Source organism: Melospiza georgiana, chromosome 7 (genome assembly GCF_028018845.1).
Source record: "Melospiza georgiana isolate bMelGeo1 chromosome 7, bMelGeo1.pri, whole genome shotgun sequence".
Lineage (NCBI taxonomy): Eukaryota > Metazoa > Chordata > Aves > Passeriformes > Passerellidae > Melospiza > Melospiza georgiana.
In genome coordinates, this window is record NC_080436.1 from 15227243 (window position 1) to 15253036 (window position 25794).

General features: G+C 41.6%; 1 protein-coding gene across 1 annotated transcript in view; it reads left to right on the forward strand.

The window, feature by feature from the left end:
• KLF7 (KLF transcription factor 7) overlaps window positions 1-14848 on the forward strand; it is a 59236-nt gene extending 44388 nt beyond the window's left edge. The window contains exons 3-4 of the mRNA XM_058028414.1: window positions 6145-6268; window positions 12500-14848. Coding sequence (XP_057884397.1) covers window positions 6145-6268; window positions 12500-12551 — 176 coding nt within the window. The 3' untranslated portion in view covers window positions 12552-14848. The remainder of the gene's footprint in view (window positions 1-6144; window positions 6269-12499) is intronic.
• Window positions 14849-25794: the final 10946 nt, after the last annotated feature.

The window sequence follows — 25794 nt, forward strand, 5'->3', positions numbered from 1 at the left end:
CCTGGGGGGCTGTTCCTCCCCTAAAACCACACCAGCTCCTGGCACTTCTGAGGGACTCCTGTCGGCAGCAGCAGCATCCCCACAGGCACTGGCCTCTGAGGGATGCCTGCGTTCATCCTGCAGTGACACTGCTGCTCCTGCAACAGCATGCTCCTACTCAGCCCAGGAGCAGTAGGTCCCAAAAGGGTTTCTCAGGAATGGTAGAAAGAAAAATCATTAAAACGCTCTTAGGGTAGCAAGGAAAGTTATTAAAACACTCATAAAAAGCACTTGATTCTTCACACATATCAGACCCCCACAGCATCCTTATAGGAAAAATACATGCAAGAAATATTGCATTTAATCCCTTTTTTCAGTTGTAATTTTACAGCTTGTCTAGTTCTCTGGGAACATCATTCTTGAAACGTGTAGCTGAAAGTGTCTTTCAATACATACTTTTAGAAATTGAGACTTTTAGAACTAGCTTAATTTTAAATGGTTTTTAAATTACAGATTATAAAAGGGAAGGAAATATTTGTGTTTCTTTCAGACAACTTTTTCTTGGATTTTTAAACCATATATGAAAAATTCTTAGTGGATTATAACACATGCTAGTTTTTTCCTGTTGTTTTTTAAATACACTTTTGTGATGGTGTTCACAGGGGTCTTAGGATGAGGGAAGAGATGAGGATCTGACTCCATGTTTCAGAAGGCTTGATTTATTATTTTATGATATATATTATATTAAAACTATACTAAAAGAATAGAAGAAAAGATTTCATCAGAAAGCTAGCTAAGAATAGAATAAAAAGAATGATAACAAAGGCTTGTGGCTCGGGCTCTCTGTCTGAGCCAGCTCACTTTGGTTGGCCATTAATTAGAAACAACCAACATGGGCCAATCAAAAATCTACCTGTTGCATTCCACAGCAGCAGATAACCATTGTTTACATTTTGTTCCTGAGGCTTCTCAGCTTCTCAGGAAGAAAAATCCTAAGGAAAGGATTTTTCATAAAAGATGTCTGCGACACACTTTCACACACTAGCTTTGTGTAACTGTGTAATATTAAGGAGCTCTTCAAACTGATGAAACTAATGTTTGCTTTGAATAGCCTTCAAAATATGCATATAGGCTGAATTTGGGGGTTTTCCCTCAGTTTCTTTTAACATTTTTGGCTAGATCAAAAAGGAGTGTCAAGGGACTAAGGGAGTCCCATGACACTACCACATTTTAGCACAGGGAAATATCAGCAAGGATTTTGACTGTGATTCTCCTCTGAAGCTCACTGCAGGACTGGGAGCTCAAACTACTGGATTGTTTTACTAAGTGCCCTGCAGGAGAGTGCCTGGGAGGTAAGGAAATAGATATGGATGAATAATCATAATATCTTTGCTTTCAATTCCATAAAGATACAGGGTGAAACTTGAGCCTAATGAACATTTTTCCAATGACTTGGACAGAGCCAAGGCTTCACCCCATCACACTGGAGCTCTGTGATCTTATTGTGCACATCCCTAAATCTGGAGGGTTTTTTTTTCTTAAAGTCCCTGCTGTTGAAATTCAGGGAATAGAGAGCAAATTTCTTCCTCTATATCTCAAAATAAATGTTCCTAGCTTGCAGGGCTGCAAGGAGAGGTTTGAAACCATGGCCCTAGGTTATCTACAAAGCAGAAGGCAAATGATGTCTGATTATTGTTGTTTTCTTCTTTAAAATCTCATTATTTCTGTAGAAGAGTGCACTTATGACTTTTTAACCCTTGGGACTGGCAATAAATAATGCAGCTATAAGAAGTATAATGTGCCCATTATGTGCTGTAGTTTTGTGGTTGCGTCCTCAGCTGATCTTGAGTAGGTACCTCTGTGTCCTGTAACCTAATGTTTCTACTAATCACTCTGCTGAAACAGCCTCTCTGAGATGTCTTAGCAAACACTGCCTTACTTCATGGACAAGAGAAATATCTCTGGGACCTAGAGGGTGCTGTGGGATGTAGGTGGCAAGGACAGGGGGTCTCTGGATCTTGAGAAGAGACAACATCCCCATTGCTGTGTTTTGTGAGGAAATATTTGTTGTGAAGGTTTGTACAGGGTTTATAATTTAAATATGTGTTGGAGCAAAAACCCGATGTTCTCTGGCTTGTGGCTGGAGAGCAAAGATACAGGTGTGTGCAGCTGAGCTGCTTGCCTGGCCCCCTGCACCATCACAGCAGAGGAACTCACCTCCAATTCCAGACTGTCTGGGTGTGAGGTGTCACAGCCCACCCATGCCTTTGCCTCCCCATTAACTTGAAAAACAATGCCATAGGTGGCAGGGTCAGATGTTGGCTTTCAATATCTAGAGCACCAAGAATTCCCGAGGCTGGAAAATGGAGGGAGAAGTTCCAAATTCCACTGTGGTGGTCATTACAGAACCAGCCCAGCTATGTCCATCATGTTTTGCTGGAAACCTAGTGTGTGTTTGCCACAGGAGTGTAAATGGGATTGTGTGCTTGGCTTTTCATACTTCCAAATGATAAATTTTTGGCTTTCAAGAAAAAGCTGTAGCAATAATTTGTTTATTTCTGTAACTAGAGGCCTAATATTTAGTCTTGCATTCATCTTAGTCACAAAAGGAACAGTGACCCGATTTCAGGGCTGTCAAAGTCTGATGGATTTTTTGTTATGATTTTATATAATTGTAGCTTCACTATTGCATGTTTCCCATAAATTTTCAAAGGTCTTTGTCCTCCAGTTACCAGATTGGACCAGGCTGGATGAAATAGAGGATGGAGGGCCAGACTATACTGAAATGTGCTTTGGGGGTACTTTAGAAGAAGAGCTCAGTTGGGTGAGGAGCCATAAACAGAAGTGGAACAGAGAGCCTACTCCCCAGGCATCCCAGTCTCAGGGTATAAAATGTGCTCTAGGAACATGAAAAGGTTAAAGTGAGGTATGGATCACAGGACACAGCCACAGGGAAGAGAGGCTGCTTCACAGAAGTGTGCAGTCATGATGGACTGAAACCCTAAAGTATATCTGAGGGGCTAATAGCATTCCTGTAGGATTGTTTTGGTGAGTGTGTTTGTAGAAATGTGGATTTATGGATTTGTTTAAGGACTGCATAGATCCTTGTGTTAAATAAAGGTGAAGTAAGGAGTAGAGCCTCCTTCCTGGGTGTGGCTTGCAGGCACAAGTTTTGAATGTGTTTTTTAATTTGAGAGATTAGAAAAACGTCAGTGTGGCACAACTCCATGATGTTCCTATTTTTAATTGGATTTGCAGCTCATAATTAATTTCTTAAAAAGAGGGAGATCCTGGCCCTGTGGAAGTGAGTAGGAGTTTTGCCATTGCCTTCAGCAGAAGAAGATTTCACCATCTATCTTTTTAGTCTCTTTTAATCCTCTGAACAAGAGAAGAGCAGCCTAACACATAGAAAGGATCCTTCCCATTTTTCCTTCCTGATATTGCCAGTAGTGAGGTAGGAGGACTCTCCCCCTTTTTCATTCCCATGCTTTCTACATATGTGCACCTTGGCAAGACACACTTCCATTTCATCTTCATGTAAGGTGACAGCAGCCATTGAAGGAGCAGTTTGTTTTTTGTCTTCACATGCAGAGACAGGCAGGTCTCTGTTCTCTTTCCCTCTTGTGTTTTTGAGTAGCTGCAGGAGGACAGGAAATTTAACCTCTTGGAGGTCTCTGGGTCAAGGAGCTGTCTGAAGCTGACATGGCTTTAAAGGTCACTGTGCTCCTTTGCATTTACCTTGTGCACTGGCAGCCTGCTATGGCAGCGTGCAGTCTGCAGCCCTGAGAGGTACTGTCTGACATTTTGCTGAACAGGGCTTGGGTTACCAAGGAAAAACAAAACTCAGCTCAGGGCTGTGCAAGGCCAAAGCTGGAACACTTGGGAGAGAAGCCCCTGCAGCAAGTAACAGAGATATGTGTCATTCTGTGGGTTCACCAGTAATCATGCTTGGCTTTTCTGTCTCTTGTAACCTATATATATATATATATATATATATAGCACTGTCTGTTTTCAAAGCTCTTGACAAATTTTAACAAGCCAAACTCCACCTCTGTCCTAGTAGCCGATATAGTTTCACAGAAAGCCCAGGATGCTTTTTCTTCGCCCTTCTGCTCTGCAGATGACTGTATCCTTCAGACTGGCTGTACCTGCCAGATTTGGCTGAGCAGTCATCTCTGCACTTGCTTTGCAGCATGTGTGTGGCAAATGTGCTGCAAGGCAGTTTCCTTGCCTGGCTGTCTCCACTCTGAGCTAGGCACTAGAGAGCGTCAGAGAACCAAGGAAGTGCACTATCATCGAGGCTTGTTTACTGACAGCTTTTTAAAATAATGCATGAAATGTTCAGACAAACTGGTGCTCCATCACAGGCACAGGACTGAGAAATCCCTTTTTTCTGAGGAGAGCAGATGCTGTTTGACAGGTCGGGTGCAAAGGGCCTGGGGAGACTGCTACAACTGCAGCTCCAGTGCGTGGGACCAGCACTGGCGACAGTGTTTGAGGTACAGTTGAATAACCAGCCCAGAATCAAGACACCAGCACCTTGCTCACTAAGATTCTAACTTCTTATTTTCCTGAAGAAATCCTGTCCAAAAAATAAAGGAACAAGAGGTGAGTCTGCAGAAATGACCAAGCAGGCGCATTCTAAGTGGGGCAGTGTTATTGTTGGCTCAGTCCCTTGTCCTGTTGGGCATTTTCCCATGGGGGACTGTGACTCACAGCAGGGACATCCAGGATGGCCTTTCTTCATTCAGGGACTGTAGGATAAATGGATATTTTGGTGTAGTCTTGCCAGTTGCTGTCCCTTCTTCACAACTTCATCCCAATGAATCCTTTAATTGAATTACTGAGCAAAATAACTTTTCAAAGGCCAGTAAAATGGCTCAACTTCAGTTGAGGTCTCAGCCCATTCTGCTGTTCTGTCTGGGGCAGATGACCACTGTGCAGCAAGAAGTCTGCAGAAATAAAACAGAGAACAGCATTTTTCCAGGTATTTTGCTGCATTTTTCTTTCCCTTTTCACTTTTCTTGCTCTTTTTGCCTCTCCAGTTCATCATCATGATATACATAAGTCTCCCATATCCAGATCTCACTCTTATACTTGCTGAATAGACACACTAAATATAGCTATCTGTGTCTTTGCTGTGGTCAAATTATTGTTTCATGTGACCAGCCTAGAGGGGTCTTACAGATTGCAGCCTCAGTGTGGCCCTGGTGGGTTTTTTAAGATTACCTTCTTAGCAATTTTAAGAACAAATAAATAAGTAATAATCCACTTAAAAGCTTGGTAGTGAAAGTGATTTCTTGTCTGACTTTTATCTCAACTGAATGCATGGGGAAGAGTGACATGGAGTTTCTATAGGAGGAGATGCACTGGAGCATTTGTTGTGTGGGGAGATGTTAAATTTGAATGCACACCAATGCATGTGCACTGAAAAGGAAAAGGGAGTCATGACTTGGGATTCTTCATCAGAAGGTGTTAAATGACTCCACAGATGTTACACTATGGCAGATTTTGATCTGCAGAGACTGATGTGCATTAGAAGATAGTTAGATATGAGCATAGGATCATAGAATATCCTGAGTTGGGAGGGACCCACAAGAATCATTGAGTCCAACTCACACCAACAGACGAGAATCTCTCTTGTCTTACCACTACACCATTTCACTGCTTTCAACGGTATTGTTAATATTTTGGGAAAGAATAACAGCTGATGAACGGGTAGTGCAAGAAGCCTGAAGGACCAGCCAATTCAAAGAAATTCAATTCAAACTCTCACATAATTTCTTGGTCCCAGGAGTAGATTTTGTTGTCAGAAGCAAGTAAAAAAGGTGCAGTCCTTGGGGACAGCAGTCGTGAATGCTTGAGGGGAGCAGATGTGAGTCTGGCCACACAAGAGGTAAATAGAATCACAAGGGGTAAACAGAATCACAAGGAGTAAAAACAAGATATAAGGTTGTGTGAGAATTTTAGCTGTGGTAAAATCTGGACTGGAACTATCACCAGTATACAAACCCTAAATTATTTGCATGCCACGCTGACTGTGAATTGTGTGATGGGCTGACTGACTCGAATGGGTTAGAGGCAGGGTGGGAGGACACGGGGCTATCAAGTTGAGTGCTCATAATGCTGCTGTGCCATGCTGACTGTTCTCTCCTCCCCCTGCAGGTGAGAAGCCTTACAAGTGCTCGTGGGAAGGGTGCGAGTGGCGTTTTGCACGGAGCGACGAGCTCACAAGGCATTACAGAAAGCACACGGGTGCAAAGCCCTTTAAATGCAACCATTGTGACAGGTAATGCAGCTCCTAACGTGGTGTTCAAGAAACCTGTGGACTTCTGTGGCTGGCATGGAGCTGCCAGCTCCCAGAGACAGGAGACCTGGCTCCCACAGAGAGGCCCCTTCTGTCCCACTGCCTTTGTCCCTGAACCATGGAGGGACCCTCTGCTCAGCTCCTGTCCTCTCTGCCTTAGTGGCCAGGCAGGCTGGCAGATGGGGAATTCTTCCTAAGCAGTCTAATCCTACAGCACAGAACAAAATGTGGGATCGGGTGTAGGCCTGACTGAACCCTGCTGGTGTCTGTTGTGGGCACAGGATTCAGTTCACAGGGCAGGTCTTAATACTCTTAAAGCAGAGAAGACATCCAGAGGGCCTTAGACCATTTCAGTGATGGACCTCTCCAAAAAGCATCTCCCCAGCTTTCTGTCTCCTGATCCTGTAAGCCTGCTGTGCTCATAAAGGCAAAGCTCCCTCTATTTGCTCTGCTTCAAGGACTAGCCCAAGCACCACTGGCTACCCACATTTTGGCAGAGTGGGCCTCACAAAAACATTGGTGTATGGCAGGAGGAATGGGGAGTGTGTGGCTGTATGCCACACGTGGCCCAAATCTCTAAGAAACCTCTAGGGAAAAATCAATTCAATTTCTGTATGATTGTTGTCTTCTCAGCACTGAGTCCAGGGCTCCTAAAGAAAAGACAACAAAGGGCACCGTTCTCAAAAGCCCAAGAGTGATTTAGACATATTTTACCGTTCAAGTTCATTGGGTTGTTTTGTGTAAAATAATGATCTCTGCACATTCCTGCTAATTAGTGAATCTTTTCCTACAGTTTTAAATCTCGCTCTTGACATCTGTTTGAAGTGGGAGATACTCTGCACCTTCATTGTGAGAGGGCCCAGATGTGAAAGCCTGACAGGTGCGCAGGGCCAGGTTCCCGAGGAGCCTGTCAGGAGCAGCAGCGCTCCGGGACTCGGGGATGCGCTGTGAGTGAGCAGCTCCTGCCAGAGCCGCCCTTGCAGCTCTCACCGCGGCTCCTGTCTGCAGCCTCGCTGCTCCAGCTGCTCCAGTAAATACTGAGCTGCTCTGAAAAATCTGCTCGTCCTTGCTTGGTGCTGAGTGTTTTTGAAAGCTGGGTTCTTTCAATTTAGAAACAAAACCATAAGAACACCCTTCTCCACATCCCCCATCCCAATTGATAAGAAATCAGGGTGGAGCAAAAGCAATTACCCCTGTAATGACTCTTGACAGCACTGACAGGATCGAACAATGAGCACTTCTCCCCCACTCACCCCCCCAGCTGAAGATTGGCAGTGCCCTGGGTGAAACCTGGATCCACTATTGAGTAATCAAATAATGTGCTTGCATCTGAACATGTTATCCAGCTAATCCTATTTATATATATTTTTAAAAGAGGCTTAAGAAAATTACCCATCTTTTTAATGCAGCACTAAGGTTCTCAACTGTGATAAGGAAAGGTTTTGTAATACAATAAAGCCTTTAGGAAGCCTGTGGGTACACCAGACCAACAGAGAATATGCGTGGAGAGAGGATGTGTGGGACATAAACAAGGGACCCCATCCTTTTATGGGAAGGAAATTTGATCATTTTCACATCCTGCCTTTCCAAGAGCTTCATCTCCTTAAGTGCTCTTCTGCCCTTGTCTCCCCTCTTCCCATCCCCCTTCCCCCACGGAGGGCTTCCTCTTGGATTATCTTTTGTATTATCCCTGGATCATTTTTTGTTTGCTCAGAATGAGGGACAGGATAAGCCATGTAGGGACCTCTGCAGTTCTGCTTTTGTTTAAGCACTTCTGTGAATGGGAACAATTCTATCCTCTGTTTTAAATGTAAAGCATTGCCTTTCTCTTTTCTTTCCTCGAATGGCCCCACAAACACACACACACACACACACACACACACACACACATACAGCCCTAGGGTTTCTGTGTCAGAAAACAATGTTTTTAGCAGAGATCTAGAGAAATACAGCTAGTATTTTCAACTCCTTGCTCTCTTTCAGCCATTTGTTAAGTGTTCATTATTCTCCCTCCACATATTATCCCTTTCTACCTGGCTTTTCTTTTTGGCAGCAAACTCAGTCACTGCAGTCAAGAGATATATTCCTGTAATCATCTAATGCATTTTTGCTCTTCTGCTGAATCTGTAGATGAAGGGAAAACATTATTAATAAAATTTAGAGGCTGAGGATTGTGCACTGTTAAACTCTATGCCGGTAATATTTGTGTGTGGTGATAGGAGGCAGATTTGTCCTTATTCCCCCAGTTAATTGTTAGAAGCTTTTAGAGTGACAGTGCCTGTTCTTTTACCCCACTCTGCCATACTACTGTTTTTCATTCTTTTCTCATTCTCAGGCCTCTTTGCTACCACCTACTGCAGAGGTCACCTCAAGCAAGCACTGAAACATGAGCCCAAAACTGCCTTTAGCCGTTTAGGCAGGCTTTTAAAGATGTGCCTTCCTGAGCCAGGGTTCCAGCTGGAGAACAGTTTCTCTGTATTTGAACTGCTACCTTTTACTGCACTCCCCATTATCGACAGAAGCTGTGGCCACTCTCTCAGATATGCTGCCTTGTTAGGTTTTAAGGAGCTGATTGGAGCTGTTTTAACAACACTGATGTAGCACAGATCCTGTGCCTGTTGTTCAGAGCTGAAGGCTCTATCTTGGCAAACAGAGCATGGAAGGGGTGATTCAGATAGCAGAGGGGGATGATGTTCACACGGTCTGGCTGCAGTTCCCTTCCAAGACTGTTTTTAGATGTGCTTATGTCTCTCACCTTCTGATCAATGTCAAAGGAATATTAGTGTCCTCTGTGTATAAGTAAATTTTATAACAAAAGAGATAAGATGAGATTCTCTTCTCCTGCTGTCCCAGCCCTATCCCAACACCATGCAGCCCACAGATCACATTGTTAGTCATAGCTGGCAAACTACCACTGCTTTGAGTAACATCATATGTACTGCAAGTGGTGTGTGGCTTTGTGGCAGCAGGAAAGAAAGGAGAAAAGGCTAAAGTGTGGAAAGCACCCCAGGAAAGTCCTTAGTGCCTTCTGGATGCCAGGGTTATCCTGGTTGTTAGCATTCCCCAGGAATTTTGCTCTTCAGAAACACAGGCTAGGGTTGTTTCTCACACAGTGCAAGCCCTCAGCACTTCAAGGGTAGTGGCACTTGCTGGTTCTGGATAAATAGGTGTTTAGGAGACAGCAGCTTAGTGCCAGACTGTTGGGATGCATTTTCCTCTCTGCATATGTGCACACGTGCTCATGGTTTCCTTGTGGAGAGCAAGCTGAGAGTGCACTTAGCTGGAATGAACACATCCCACAGTGGAAAATCCACAGCTGGTAGGAAAGATGGCTGAGCAATATATTCTCTCTCATTGTACTTACCTTCCCTTTTTCCTCCTTCAGAGCCTTCAGTGCCAAGCAGTATTGTGTTGCTAAGGCGATAGAGCAAAAAGAGAAAGGAAGGAATCATGTCTGGGAGCAGGGAATTTGTGTATCACACATTCCTGTATGAGTTTTATAATTAGAGTGTCTTATTCTAGCATAAACTGTTCTTTCTAGGAAGAGCTAGACTGAGGGGGGATGACAGAGAAGGCTGTGAGAGCCCACGTGTGATGTGCAGAGCTGGTCTGGAACTGAAAGAGGTGTAGAGCCAGAGGTGCAAAGCAAATTCTTATGCCATGGGCAGGACTAGAGAACAGCAAGCCCCTGTTCCTTGATTTCTGAAGAGTAGTTTTCTTTGACAGCTTATCCACTGCTGCCTCTAGTCCCAGAAAGAAAAAAAAAAGAAGTGTGTCCAGTAATCAGTAGGCTTTCTGACAGTGTGATTTAGCTGCAAAAATTTTCTATGGACTGTTTTACGGTGGAAAATAAATATCCACATCCAGCAACCTTACCAAGAGATAGAACTAATCAAATTAGTCAGTGGGAGAATGTGAAGAATTAGTATTGTACCACTTTATTAGCTATAAACTAGCAAATATGGCACCATTTTATTACCTATAAAAATATTATGGGTGCTAATATGGTAGTTACTGATGTGAAGCAATGTACTGAATCTATAATTTTAACAGATCTGGCTATGGTGTGACTCAGCATACACTTTCCTGGGCTGCATCTGTAAAAGAGACAACTGGAGAGGAAAAGCTGTGCTTGGGTGGGGGTCTTATGACTAGTCCTAGACTGAAGTGCCAGCTGGTGCATGTCTTTTTGGCAGCCACTCAAGCTGTTGTTTTGTTTTGGCAGCCCCTGTAGCCAGAGCATGCTGCTTTCTCAGTTTAAGACTGATGAGAGAGACGTGGTCCAAGGATGTATTTTGTCACTCTAGGGCTAGAAAATTCTAGCTGTGCAGAGCCTGCTGTGGTGAAAGCCCAGTGTCCATGTCAGATTCCCATGTGCCTTGCTGTGCCTCATGTAGGACCCTGGGGGAATGCCTCCTCCATCCTATTTTGAAGTCTCATTTTTGCCTTTCTGAAGGTATTAACTCTCTTGTAAGCCCTGCAAGTAGAGAAGAGATGACTTGAGCAGAGCTATGCTCATTGCTCATTCACAGAAGTAAATGACTTTTCTTGTGGAAAAGAAAAAGATGTTATAAGGTTTCTTTGTCCTAAAAATGTACCACTTGATCACTCATCTCTGTGTGTAACGTGCAGTGGAATACTTCAGCAGGACAGAAAAGGTCCCCTAACTATTTAAAATAGTTTCATTTTCATAGTTCTCTTTCTCAGCCTTTCTGTGCTTAGGGTGTTTATTCTTTGAGTGTTTAGATTGACTGTTCTTTTTTTTTATCTATCATTATTGGCTTTTTGGGGGGGTTGTTCAGTTTGGTCTTCTGCTTCTTCTTTCTGAAAACTACAAAACACTCAACTACCGCTTTTTTAAAAATACACTCAGCACCCATATGTGAGCTATCTTGAATCTTACAATAAGCCATTTGGATATTCTTCAGACCATTATTGGTGGCTGCTTTATACTCTAGTTCTGTGGAGCATTGAAAAGACATGCCAGGCAAATCAGTTCTGTAAGTAGCTTTTCCTGGTGTTCTTGGAGCCTACAGACCCAGGTTACTCAAAAGCCACAGGTATATGGGGGTTGGTATGGTATTTGTAGTAAATGTTTTTAAAATAAAAAAGTATCTTGTGGCTTAAGGTGGAAAGAAGGTAAGCCAGAATTTGCAGGGAACTTGAAAGCCTCCTGATTTTAAATGCTCAGCTGAAGTTTCCAGCAGAAGTTTAATTTCTGAGTGTGTCTGAGTCCTGCCACTGTGACAGGCTCCATTTTAGAGCTGTGGGGTAGCAGCCAGAACCACTGCCTGCTTCTCCTGTGGTTTGCTGCTGGTGCTGTAGTATCTTAAATGGCACTGTGATGGTGCTTTCAATCCCATAGCTAATGGCCATGGAGTCTGTCTCATCAGGATCCAGCTACATGTTCAGAATGACAAAACATTAGATTTTATTATGAGTTGGAAAAGTCTTAGTGGCTAAAGAAGTTAAAATCTCAAAATCTCAAGTCCTGGCTTTCTTTTTTTTCCCTCTGGTTTTACCACACCTGTGTGATTTACAACTTCCTTGCCTTCTCTGTCTTTCAATTCTCACTCTTATAAAATAAGCATAATATCTTCTGTCAACATCCTTCAGGGAGATAATATTCATCAGAATCAACATATTGCCATCCAGATTCCCAGCTGAGAGGAAGGGAGAGATATGAACCCAAATGGATTGTCAGCCTCCAAGCTCTGAGCCAGATTTCCTTCCAGTTTGGAGTTAGAAATGAGAATAATTCAGTTTTCAAAACTAGCATCATTCTTTGGTGCTTTTTGCAAGGAGTGGGCACTTGAGAAAGCTGGTATTTTTAAAAATGGTGTTGCTGAATGAAAGTGATTTGTTTTATTTATTTTTTAATATGCAAACACATGCATACTAAATATTTGGTTTTATAGTACAGCTGCATAGATGAGCACTCTTCCCTGATATCTGACTCAGTGAAAGAAGTGAGAGGGAGAGGAACAGGGAAGGTATAAAAGTCATCTCTTTAGGTGCTGAAGAGCCAGGGTAGTTGCCTATTTGTGGTCACAGAGGTCGATCACACAGGCTTTGGTGGGGATCCATAGATAGCTCAAGGAATGTCTCTAAACTGGGATATGTATTTTCTCCTGTACATAACAAGGAAGGAGCAGAAACCCTGTTTTCCAAAGTCCTGTACTTATTTTATTTCCTGCTTGCTTTATGTTGCAGGTGTTTTTCCAGGTCGGATCACCTCGCCCTCCACATGAAGAGACACATCTAAATATCAGCCAGCTTGGCAGGGATGTCATCTGGGCTAAGTGTTGTGAGATGAAAGTGGAACTCAAGTTACAACGTGCTACCTTACAGGAGAAGAGACCTTGATCCCGTGTAACCCTCTGTACAGGGACCACATGCTCACAGTGTCATGCTCCAGTTACACTTCAGTACCTTCATTGGTTCTTTTATGCCTTGCCCCAGCTGGATGGGAGAAGATGCAGGCGAGGAAATGGTGTAGAGGTGAAGTCAGTGAAAAAGAACAATTACTTACAGTACTTCATCCCTCTTGGATTTGTTTCCTGTTTTTGCCAGTGGAAATCAAAGAAAACAGAAGAGGCTTCCCTGCAGGTGGACGGCAGTAAGAGGGGCTTATCTAACTTGCTTCTCAGTGCAACTCAGGAGAAGAATATGTCGTCTTGAAGTTGCATTCTTGTAGCACTAACTTTCTTTTTAAATAGATGGGGGGAAAACAATGACCTAGAAAACCAAATCCCAGTTTGGTAGCCAAAATTAACCTCTTGGTTTTTTTGTTCTTTCTCTGAGAATTCCTAATTTTCAGTGCATCAGACTTCTCACAGACACTTTGACCTGTCTTGGTTTCGGTTCTTCTTCCCAGAACTGAGCTTTTGAGATCCTTTTAAGTCAATACCAGTGGCCTTAATGGCAGTAGACTGTGGAGTGACACTTGTGACACAAACATCCTCTTTTTGGCCTGAGTTTATGTAGACTTCATGGAGGATTATATTTTTGTTGGTTGTTTTTATTTTAATTTTTTTTTGGCAATTGCACAACATATGCACTAGGGACTCTGGAAGCTGCTGCCATGATGGCTAAGTAGCCAAGGGATAAACCCCTGAGATACAGCACCTAATATCTCTGTAAGCCTCACCTTATTGCCATAGCTAGGACTTCTTGTTTATTTTTTGAACAAAAAACTTTAAAAGCTTGTTTGAAAGCTTAAACCTTTTTTCTCTTTTCTCCACAAACAAGTGATCTTCAGAACTCCTTGTCTTCACCTGGATATCAGTCTGGGATTGGCCACACAGGCATGACTACAGGATTCTTTCCACATCATGTGAGCAGATTAGCCACAACCCACAATGATTTAGTGGAGAATTATGTTGCTTTTTCTTGCAGTTCTTCTATTAACCAATTTAAAACATTAGCCTTTTGTTTCTGTAAAGAGCACCTGCAGACGTTTTAATTTAAATCTGTTTGTTGAGCCTCTTACACACAAAAAACAACCCCCAAGCCAAAAATCCTACTCCAGTCTCTGAGTAGGAAATCAAGAACCTCTTCCAAGTACAATGGCTTCATTCAGCGTTAGCCTGTTAAAGAAAATATCAAAGTCCTGCTTTTCTGTTCATCAAGTTGATGCTGTAGCCCACTCCTATATGAAAAAATGTAACCATGTGAGCGGTGAAGGAAGGGATTGGATTTTACATACAGCAGTGAGGCATTTCCAAATGATTGGTCCAAAGTATTACTAACCTAGAGGTCCATTTTGGCCTACGGTGTGAATCATCAAGGAGAAGTGGAGGTCTCATGCTCACCCTTCCGTCATATTGATAATTTGATTTCTTTGGCTCAAAGTGGATTAAAGTCTTCATTACAAAAGGAAAAAAAAAAACCTAAAAAAATGTATTGCCATAACTTGTATTTGAACCTATTTGGCACTGGCCCTGACTCCAAAGACTGCATTTAGGACCATGAAAATGGCCTATGCAAGCAGGCAGGCGGTCATTAGGTTGTATATTTTGTATATTCTCGGACCATCCCTACAAGATGTGTCTAGAAATGAAACAAAATAGCGCGTGGTCCACAAATGGTTGCTGCTCTTTTATAATGTATTAGCCAACTGCCCTTCTTTGACTGTTTTGACTCATTGACTGTTAAATATTTCCCTTAATTTATGTTTTGGGAGGTAAAATTGTACTCTAAGGGGAAAAAAGAGCAAACAAGGAACTCAATAGATGTTTTTGAGAGCTGTCACCGGGATCCTTGGCACTTGAATTCTCAGCATTTTGCAACCTTTGGTTCCAGTGAGAGATTGAATTTATTCAAAAGATGCTGGTTTTCCTCACAGTTTTCACAAAACACTGTGACTGTCAACTGAACACTTTGGGGACAGGGGGGAAATACGATGTCTGGCCCATATGGCATGAAATATGGACCAAAATCTAACCATCTTTTAGGGGCAATGATGTAATATTCATGATAAGAGCATGAGAGAGAGTGAAAGAAAGTCAGACAGAAAGAGAGAGAAGAAAAAATTGAATTTATTCCAAAGATTTAAAACTAACTATACTCTATATGTGTATATATATATGCTTATATATATATATATATGTATACATTTAAAAATTGCAGAGCACTGCTTGCTGACAATCTCGTATTTCTCTACTTCTGTATTTGCATACTTCTTATGGCCATTCCACCCAGCTGTTCCACTGGGACTGAGGGCCCTAGAATCCAGTTTGTGTTGGAACAAATAGAGCATCCTGCCAGATCACAGAATCACAGAGTGTCCTGAGTTGTAAGGGACCCACAAGGATCATCAAGTCCAACTTCTGGCCCTGCGCAGGACATCCCAAGAATCCCACCATGTGCCTGAGAGTGTTGTCCAAATGCTCCTTGAGCTCTGGCTGGCTTGGGGCTGTGACCACTTACCTGGGGAACCTTTTCTGGTGTCTGACCACCTTCTGGGTGAAGAACCTTTTCCTAATGTCCAGCCTGAACCTCCCCTGACACAGCTTCATCTCATTCCCTTGGATCCTGTCACTGGTCACCAGAGAGCAGAGATTGGTGCTGCCCCTCTGCTGCCCCTCAGGAAGATGTCTAATGGGACTGAAACCTCAGCTGTGTGAAACTGTAGAGCATCCAGTGAGTGCATTAGATAAAAAAAAGTATAAGAGAATCTTAGAATTTCTTTACCATAGTGTCCTAAAATTTATGCTCTCAAATTCTCCACTAGGATATTCATTGGCTGTGAACCTGCATAAATATCCTCCTTTGCTCTCTGAACACACCTGCCTTTAGGCGTGCTATCAGTAGTATACAAACCTTAATTATTAAGTGATGGTTTAAGCACCAGGCTCTATTTAAATTGGAAAAAGTCAAGCAAGACTGTTTTTTAGTTCCAGTTGTCATTTACAGTCTTGTTGTCATCTTATTTAAATATACCAGAACAAGGGCCCCAAGGGAAAAAAATGCTGAAATATATCTTTACTTTGTTCAAAAGGCAGGCCTACATCTAAATCCTGGATCCAAATAGCTTAAAAAACATAGAAAAAAGGGGTGTAAAAGGCAGATTCCAAATTTCTCAGGCTTTGTACCAGGTCTTCAACTCTGAAGCCAAAATGTGAGCTTTGAAACCACCTCTTATGTTTGAAAAGGGTGATATTTTTCAGCTGTATATATGGTGTACCCAGTCAATCTCTTGACTTTAGTTTTTGGGTGCTCATATGCAAGTGTTGTAGTCATTATTAAAATTCTGAACCATAACTTTGGTATTTTATAGAAGGAGTCTCCATTTTGGAAAGGCATAAAGAGTGACACATTCCAGGATTGGTTTTTTTTGCTATGACAAGTTTTGTTTCTTTGCGGATATTTTAAGCTGTACACTTCAAACTTGTGTAGTCTGTCATAGTTAGTTCCTTTTTGGGCCTGTGTCTCCTTGCTAAAGTTGTACAGTTGTTCTCTCTCTGTAAATTATGAGTAGAATCAGACTAAAGAGGAAAGGCTCTGTGTAAGGCTTCTTGAAAACAAACCCATAAATTTGGTGACAGTTGAGGACAGTTATCCAGCTGTAGAAAGGAGAAGCTTTACCTTGTTTCCTTCAATGTGAGATTTATGCCTATTTGCAAAAGAGGAGCCATTATAAGAAAATCAGATAGTGGTTTCCAAGGTTATGGAACTATAGGATGAAAACAGATTGACCTAAAAGTCTCCCAAAATAGTGTACACAGAGGAAGCAACTAAAATAAATGTGAGTTTTTGTGATTAGCTAAATAATATTTTGGATCAGAACAGTCAATCATAGTATCCTGCATGTGGAAAGGGGCCTCCAGAGGCCATCTTAGCCAACCTCCAACTTGAGCTGGTTGCTCATGACTGTATTCAGCTGAGTTTTAAATATCCTCAAGAATGGAAATCCTGCAATCTGTCTGTCCGAGCTGTTCCAATATTTAACCAATTTCATGGTAAAAAAACCAAAAAACATCCAAAAATCTTTGTGTCAAGTAGGAATTTTTCATGTTCAAACATGTTTTCAGGCCTCTTCCACTGTGCACCTCCAAGGAGAGTCTGGCTACTTCTCTACAGTCTTGGTTAGGTATTTGGAGATAGCAATAAGATCTACACTTACCCTTCTCTTCCTAAGGCTGCATCATGTCTCTCAGCCTCTCTTCATCCATCATGTGTTCCACTGCCTCTGTGGTGAATCTTTGCTAGACTTGCTCCCATATGTCAATCATTTTCGTGACTGGGGAGACCAAGACAGAATATTCCAGGTCAAGATAGGCTTTGTATGTGACAGTGTTGATAAAATATATTTATTCTGGATTTTTCCATTATCTGAGACAAAGTCAAGATTCTATTTTGAAAACTGACCAATAAAAATAATTTAGGAAGCACTGTTATAATTAGTTTTCTAATCAAATTTGCCAAATCTGTGCATAAAAATATGCTTATAAAAATAGACTTCTGTACCACCAGCTTGAGCCCTGGCTAGCAAGATTTGGTTTTTCTCAACATGATCATTGATGGTTCACTTTGAACTAAAAAATATATTGTTTCATTTGTACTGTATCAAATATGAAGACACATGATGCTGTATTTTAGTCACTTCTTACACTAAAACTGCACTTCAGTGCATCTTTGTTCTGTTTGGTTTTCCCCTTAGGAGATAAAGAGCAACATAAAATATCAGATATATTTTATAGAGATTGGTCTAAAAGTGGATGGCAGAATCCAGAGTATTTTTCATTATCTCTGAGTTGTTCTTTTTCAGTAGCTAGTACTCAGTCTAGACAATTACATTACCTGGCTAAACTAGCAACTGAAGTGAAATTCTAGATTCTTTCAGTGTCTTGGACGAGGCAGTCTGATCTCACTAAACAAAGGGTTGAATGTTGGATTTGGTGACCTCCAGAAGTACCTTCTAATATTATTTTTTCTGTATTTCTATGATTTGTTTCACAGCTTTTACTTATTAAATATTTTCTGGTTCTACTTCTTCATAGTCTTGTGCTGATGAAACAGACTGTAGGGCAGATCTGTAGGTTTTTTCTCAAATTCTAAGAGTTTCATCCTTGTTAAACTTTATAAAGTTTCTTCATGAGGGAGACCTAGAGAGGAAGAAATCTTAAAAGAACCCAAATCCTTAGCAAACCAGTTTGAAGCAATATCCTACCTTGATATGTGTCAGAGCCAGATATTATGGAAACAAGTTTGCTAGACTGGAAGACCCATGTGATGTCTCAGAAATGGTTTCCAGGACCTGAAATCTAAGCCAACATATTTCTACAAAGGTGAACACTTTTTTTTCATTCATTCTTATTTTCCTCAGACTTTTTGGAATTGCTGTTTTTCTTGGGGTAGCACATTTTCACTTAATGCATGGGAAGCACTGACCAAACACAGACAGGGAAGAAGAATCTGAATATCTGAATGCAAGAGGATCCCTCAGTCCTTGCTTTCAGAATTGTTTTAACTTCAGGCATAAAAAAGTTACTAATCACCAGGGTGTGCAGCTAAAATGGAGTTGATCAATATGATTGTTGCAGTGACTGAGTATACCTTAGTTGTGACCTTTCTGATAGCTACAGAATCAGGCTTTCTCCCTCATTTTTATCTGACCCTAGACAGTTTGGGGTTTGTATCTAATATGAAGGTTGCTCCTCTATTTAACACACTATTTGTCTGTATACAAAAGAGGTGGTAATTGGAATTTTTGGCAAAGCTGATGAAGTCCAACTTCCTTAAGTGTTTGCCTTCCTCTTCTCTTAATGTATGTCAAAATCTTTAAATTAAAAAAAAAAAAAAGAGGAAAACGTTGTAAATAATTTAATGTTACAAGGCCAGCACTCAGTGGATCAAGGGCTTTTACTCTTGATTTCATTCAGGACTTGGCATATTCTGTCATTCCATCCAGTGAGACTGTTTTGAGCTTTCATATCCTGGGCAATGCTCTAACCCAGAACTTCTAAACTACTTTTTGCTGATTTCAGATAGAATTGCACTTGTAAAGATATCTACATACCAAGAAAGAAAAACAATGCTTGACAGTAACTATTTAACTTTGTCTTGAAAAAACAGAAATATTTTTCTCCCAACATTGACAAGTCTTGCCTGTCTTTCATTAGCATTTAAACTACACTTTAATGAATGATCTTTTCCAGATCAAGCTTGGATATTTTTCTTCCTTTTGTCACACTTGAGTCTCTTTTTATTAATAGTTTAGGGATGACTACTGCAGTCTTTCTCCTCCACAGCTCTGCACAGGCTTCAGTGGCAAGATTTAGCATTGTGAGGACTGTAGGATCTGGCCTACCAGGTACTAAGATCTGTGTTGTAAAGCTGAGAATTTCCTCCTCCCTTAGAGGAAGAAGTCTTGAGAATACTTGTGCTATATAAATTATATATATAATGGTATAGTTGTATATATAAATTATATGCATAAAAATGTTGAGATGGGGAGTAGACTGCCTTTATCACCTCAAGAATGAGTTTCCCTACCTGAAAACTTTCAAATGCAGGTGTCATTTTAGAAACAGGGTTTTATAGTTTTCCTTAATGCTTGTTGATGGCATTTTTGGTGTAATAATTGAAGTTGGAATCTGTGATTTTCAAAATGAAAGCTTTGATTACCTTTTATTTTTAAGTGCTTTGGTCCTAACTTCTATATACTGCCAGAAAACAGGTTCTCCACCCTGTCTCTGTGTGGGTGTGGATGTACAACAGTACACTGTATATACCTACACAGAAGAGCAAACTGAGCTACTGACTTACAGTTTGTAGTAGCCAACTGTGCCTATTGCTTTCATTTAAGGAGGGCACTTGCTGTTGCCACTGCATTTTAGGAATCATGTCAGCTTCTGTAGGAAAGTTTTCAACAGTGCTGGGAAATACATGTTGCTGTGTACTGTGAATGAGTAGGCTGCAAATTTGGGGATTGGGAGGGGAGGTGGGAAGGGAGGGGGATGAGGGCTTCGCATGTACACACTAAAGGGAACTAGAATGGACAGAAACATGGGAATTTTAGCCTTTATTGTTGGGCTGTCGGGGAAATTAAAAGCTAACATGCAGTCCCTGGAAGGCCTGAATGGCTGAAGGGCTCATCTTTATGTTTTGCAACATATGTTTTACCCATCACTCTGTATTTAAATCCCCAGACCTGTCAGATTCTGGAAGTAGATCAAAACACTGGTTTAAACACTACTTTGTTACCAAGGCCATGTCTCTACCAGGGAAGCTGTCCTACATTAAAATCAGTCTAGCTAAATCACTTTGTAGCTGCACCTGTTACGTGATCGCCTGGATCAAGTTTGCATTGGCATCCTATGCAGTTAAGCTGAAGTGTGAGAAATGCTTCAGCTAATTAAGATACCTCTACAGGAAGGTTCTTGCACCAGTTTAAGTACCTGGTTTTGAAATCACTGCATATAAACCATAATAGCTTTTCTCTTAGAAACAAGGCCTTAGTTTGGCATGTCTGCTCATCTAGTTGAAAAAATAATAATGCAGGCTGAGATTTTTTTTTTTTTTTGCTTTTCAAAGTAACCTGTTTTCCCTTTTGTTCTTTGAAACTTTTCTTACTCTCTACCACACATTAGATTTTTGTTTGGGGAAATTTTGTTTAACAACAAAAACAACAAAATGTATGAATGCTCCCTATTAAAAAAAAAAACCAAAAAAAAAAAAAACAAAAACAAAAAAACAAACAACATTGCTTGAAGGACTTTCATTTTGCACTATAATTTTTCTTTTACCAGATGTGTCTGACAAGTGCATTTCGGAGATGCCCTCGGTCACGTTCTCTCAGGCCTACTCTGGTATTTCTAATATATCACAGAAGTACCCAATCTTGTAGCCCTCAGTTCTGCCTTTTTTTGACATTTTATTTTTTTTAAGCTTTTTATATATATATATATATATATAAATATATTACTTTGTCAGTTTTTTTGCTGTACAAAAAGTCTTAAGATTTAAAAATATTATTTGTATTATATGATGGTGGTATGTTAATGTTACAAAATTATTAATGAAGAAAAAATTTATTTTTGTTACTGGTCTGTTTCATAATTCTTTTTTAAATTGGTATATTGTAAGATATCTATGCAAAAATGTTATGTGACGCATTTTTATTTAAGAATGTAATATGTGTAATAAACTGTAGAATGTGTTTGGCCCAACAGTGTTTAGTGTGCCTTGTACATTATTTCTTTAGGAAAACTTCTGTGAAGAGTGAAAATGGCTTTTGGAATTAAGGCTATGTTCCTGTAAACAGTTATTGACATAAAAATACAACTTCTAAGTGTGCTTTAGCCCATCAGAATAATATTTCTGGATTTCAGTAATTTATTTTTAATGTATTTTGTAACAGTTCCAGTGTTGCTTATATTCATGCTGTTTCACATGTTGCTTTCGGAATAGGTGCTCAGGAAGGAAGTTCTTGTTCTTAAAAGCTGACCGAATTTGGCTTGTAATCCTGCTTCTTTTGGAGTTAGTGATTTCTGTTATTTGATAGTTTACACTTGTTGAAGATTTCAGCCAGTATTATTTTTTGTAAAAGACATAGAGAACAGTTGTGTTTCATTTTCCATGCTGAGCAGGTCTAGCCTCTGAGGCTCCTGAGAGCTTGTGCTGCACTCTGCTCCGTGTGTCAGGCTGTCTCCCAGGAGTGCAGCACTGTTCTCTTTCCCCGCCTCAGTCATTTACTGGCCCTCGTTAATGTCTGCACAATTGCAAGCACAATTGAGTCCACCTGGATGCTCAAGTACTAAAAATGTATTTAGGCAGTAAAACCAGTTATTTTGAGCACAATTACTTTGCAGTGTCATGACATAAAATGAAATTACTTTTTCAAGACAGGCCAATATCCCTTTAGGTTTTTGCTGCCTTGTGCTCACACACTGCAGCAGCGTCAGTGGGCATTGCAGCAGGACATTCTGTAGGGCCCATCTGATGCCAGCTGGCTGACATCAGATTTAATTTCTGGGACAACATGCCTCACTTGCCCTGTTGGGGAACCTGCTAGGATTGTTTATGTCAGACAGAGGGTAGGATTCCCCTCCTGACACCTGCATCTAGAAGTCAGATGATCACTCTAGGCTGCCCATTTATACTTCCTCTGTAGCTAATGAAGAGAGACATATCCAGAGGTAACTCACTCCAGGGGATGAGCTGAAGGCAAAAGGAACTGGGGTGTTGTTAAGCATTTCTGAAAAACCATGTGGTCAAGTTGGAAGACAGTGAAGAAGTGATGCCCATGGCTGCTTTGGTTGCTGAGGTTGTACCAGGTGTTTAGTGATGGATGTAATTTGTAGTGTTTGGGTATATGTTAATAAACAGCTCTTGAGCACTGAAAAAGGGCTCAGCACAGGTCCAGATTTTGGGTTTGTGTTACAAATGGTCAAAACTGGATCATGTTCTGTCTGCTTCAGTGTGACAGTGGCATCCTGGTGTCACTGAATTTGAATGATTGAGAAGTTGTCATAGCTGAAAAAATGATCTCTATTATGGATCAATTGGTATGATGTAGGTATGAATGGAGTTATGTTTGACAGAATTATTTCTGCAAATAGAATTTTCACATTATAACTTTTTTCCCTTTTAAAGACAAGGTCTAGGTTCCTTTAATTTCTCTTTTCCTTGAAAACTTCTGGAAGCTTTTAGCATCTCACCTACCTTGATCTGTCTGACAGTTACATATGTCTGTACATCTAGACAAAAATACTTCTAGTGTAATTTAGTCCTTTGCTCTCCACCTGTGAGAGGAACATCCAAAGACTTTTTGAAGGGCAGCACAGTGTGAAACCCAGCTGGAGGGATGATTATCAATTACAGGTAAGCATTCAACCTGGTTGTTTTCCAGGAAGTTTCAGAAAATACGATGCTTTGCTATCAAACACATCCTCTTAGAGGCAAGTAGGTTGTTAATCTGCAGGAGTAGCTGTCAGACACTCCCTGGGCTGGAGGCCAGGGAAAGGACAGAAAGTGAATGAACTCCTCCTCGTTGAAATTTTTCAGTAGCACACAGTCACACACCTTGGGCAACTCCTGATATTGGGTACAGAGTTTTCTGAGGAAAGAAAAATTCATTTACTTCTAGGGCTAAACTGTACTTGATCCTTCTGTTGAGGTCACCTGATGCAAACTCACCATGTGCAAACTTAGCACGACATAGAGTCATAGAATAGGTTGGGCTGAAAGGCACCTTAAAGATCACCTGGTTCCAGTCCCCCTGCCGTGGGAGAGGATGTCACCCACTAGGTCAGGTCACTCAGAGCCCCATCCAGCCTGTCCTGAACACTGCCAGGCATCCAGATGGGGCGTCCAGGCCTCCCCCGGCAACCTGTTCCAGTGCTTCACCACCCTCTGAGTAAAGAATTTCTTCCTAATACCTAATTTAAGCCTGCTCAATTTTAGTTTAAAACCATTACTGCTTGACCTGTCACTGTCTGCCTGTATGAAAAGTCCCACCATGCTTTTTATGAGTCCTTTTAAGGTACTAAAAGGCTGCAGTGAGGTCTCCCCCAAAGTATTTTCTTTTCCATGCTGAACAACCCCAGGTCTCTCAGGTTTTTCTCTCCTCTTTTTTTTTTCATTTTTTTTAAATTATTATTTTTATTTTTGACTTTACTCACCTTTTTCCAATGAATGTAAACAAGGAGAGAAACATTAAATGTGAATGAAAGCAAAGGTTTACCTCCAGAATCATGTTGTTTTACTGTTTTTTACAAATATTTGTAATACTTCTGGGCTTAATTGGTTTTTTAGGATGTCAGTTTTGATATGAAATAAACATTTTTCATTAACAATTACTGACCAGCTGGCTGGAAATCTTTCCAAAGGCCTAGTCACAAGCCATATCTACTGACTGAGAGCTTGAGTGCCTCATCATGTGCCTGCCTCTGTGGTACTGAGACCTAACAAAGATCATGGCAACAATTACTTCCAGGGGCCTTGTGTGTCCATGGCTTGTCCATGGACTTCACTTTTCTGGAAATCTCTTGCCTGAAATCATAACAGCCACATCCTCTTTTCACAGAGCTTTCCTCACGTACCTCTGTGCATGGTTTCAGATTCATTATCTGCTTCTGTTCTGTCAGTTTAATGTTCTCTGATGAGAGGCAATAAAACTGAGCAAGACAAAGATGCTGCAGCTAATTAGTCTTGAGGTTAAAATTCTTTAGGGCTTTGAATACTCTTCCAAACTCAGTCAAATTTACCTTTATCTGCTGAATTTCTGCTGGGCTTTTTGGAAGTGCAGACTGAACAAAAGTACCTCAAACAGGTAGGGCAAGAATTCAGCTTGAGATTCCCCAGTAACATAGAGTGTGGAAGCTGGGAAGCAGAGTCCCACTCCAAGCAAATATTTGCCTTCCGGTTTGAAGATCTTATCTAGTGTTTCTAATTTACTGAGGTAATCAGGAGGCCCTTCTCCTCTCAGGATTCAGTCTAGCTGATGTCATGAAACCTAGGACTAGTACTAAGCCCACAAGTAAAGAGAAGTGTAGTTGAGTGATGATACCATTTTAAAAGTGTTTTGGAATATTAAGGAAGCATCTTTGAGAAATGGGAACTTTCCTGCCCTTCAACAAAAGCTTCTTACCCTTGCAAAATAAATACAAGTTCCTAAAATTCATCAATGATAACCTTGGTCTTCTCAGGGGAATATTTTGGTCCCAAAAATAATGCTACTTTCCACCTCTTTCCTGTGACCCTGAAATAGTGTGGCTGGCTTATGGTGCAGAAGGAACTGCTGGAAAGAATACAGTTTGGAATAGGAAGGAGGGCACAGCCCTCATGATCAAAGAACAACACCTGATGCTCTGGGAAACAGTGAAAGCTGTAACCTAAATACAGTTCATGAGCTGTGGCACAGAACGGAAGGACTCAGCTACAGATCTTTGTCTCCCTGTAAAATCACATAAGAAGCAGTCAGACATCACCTCAAACACCCTGCGATCCCAAGGAATGGTAATTAATAAACCTTAACTCTTTCCATTCTGTTTTTGTTTTCTGATGCTTATCTTGCAAGCATTTCCCCAAATCATCTCAGCCCACTCCTCACTTCTCTCCTTGTCCATATTTTCATGCTGCCAGAGGACAGTTTCCCGTCCCAGCCCTGCGGAGAGCGGGGCCCACAGCAGGGCCCCTCAGGCGCCTCACGGCCGGGACCTGCGGGGAGCCCGTGCCCTCAGAATGGCGCCTGTCTCCCCTCAGGTGTCCTGGCACAGCTGGTCTGTCCTGTCGGGCACCTTTTGGCATCGACTGCAGGGACCAGCCCTACTCAGGGCCTCAGCAACTGGAAGTGGTGCCATCAGGAGCAGGAGCATTGAAGTGGAAGAGAAGCACAGAATGCAATGTCCTCCCGTCAGGTGGGTCCTTTCCCGGTACACGGAAGCCATGCTGTCCTCTCCCTGCACGGTGATTCTGTCACTCCTCTTCTGCCACCCCTTACCTCACTCTTTTGGGGTCCCCATTGCAAAGATGTCCAGGCTTTCTGTAGAGCCAGGAGGGGGTTTATTTTCAGCAAAGAAGTATAAAATGTAACCAAAGAATTATAAAATGCTGCCATGTTCTTTGTGGTGGGCATTGCTATTACCTACTTTTATCAGCATTCCTGATGCTGGGTGCCTACGCTTCTGAGCCATGGTGTGGACTGAACTCAGCCATCTAGGCATCCACAAGTCACATTTTCATTACTAAACACAGAGCCATAGCCTGGTTGTCACTACTGATAAATTGTTGGTATGGCCCTGTCAGACACCCCCCTGCAGCCCTGCCTGAGTGGGACTGAGGGCAGTGGGTGCTCAAAGGCAGAGACATGGGTGCTGTTTTAGGAGATTTGTGTGGGAAAGATAAGAGATTTCAGTGGTGTGAGTTGTAAGCTGTGCTGAGCAGGCAGCCCCAGGAGGCTCCAGGTGTGTCCACATTTCCGTGTCCACGTGAGCACTGCCAACTCCTCCACACGGCGCCATTCCCTGCAGCACCTGCTCTCAGGCTCTCCTGATGACCAC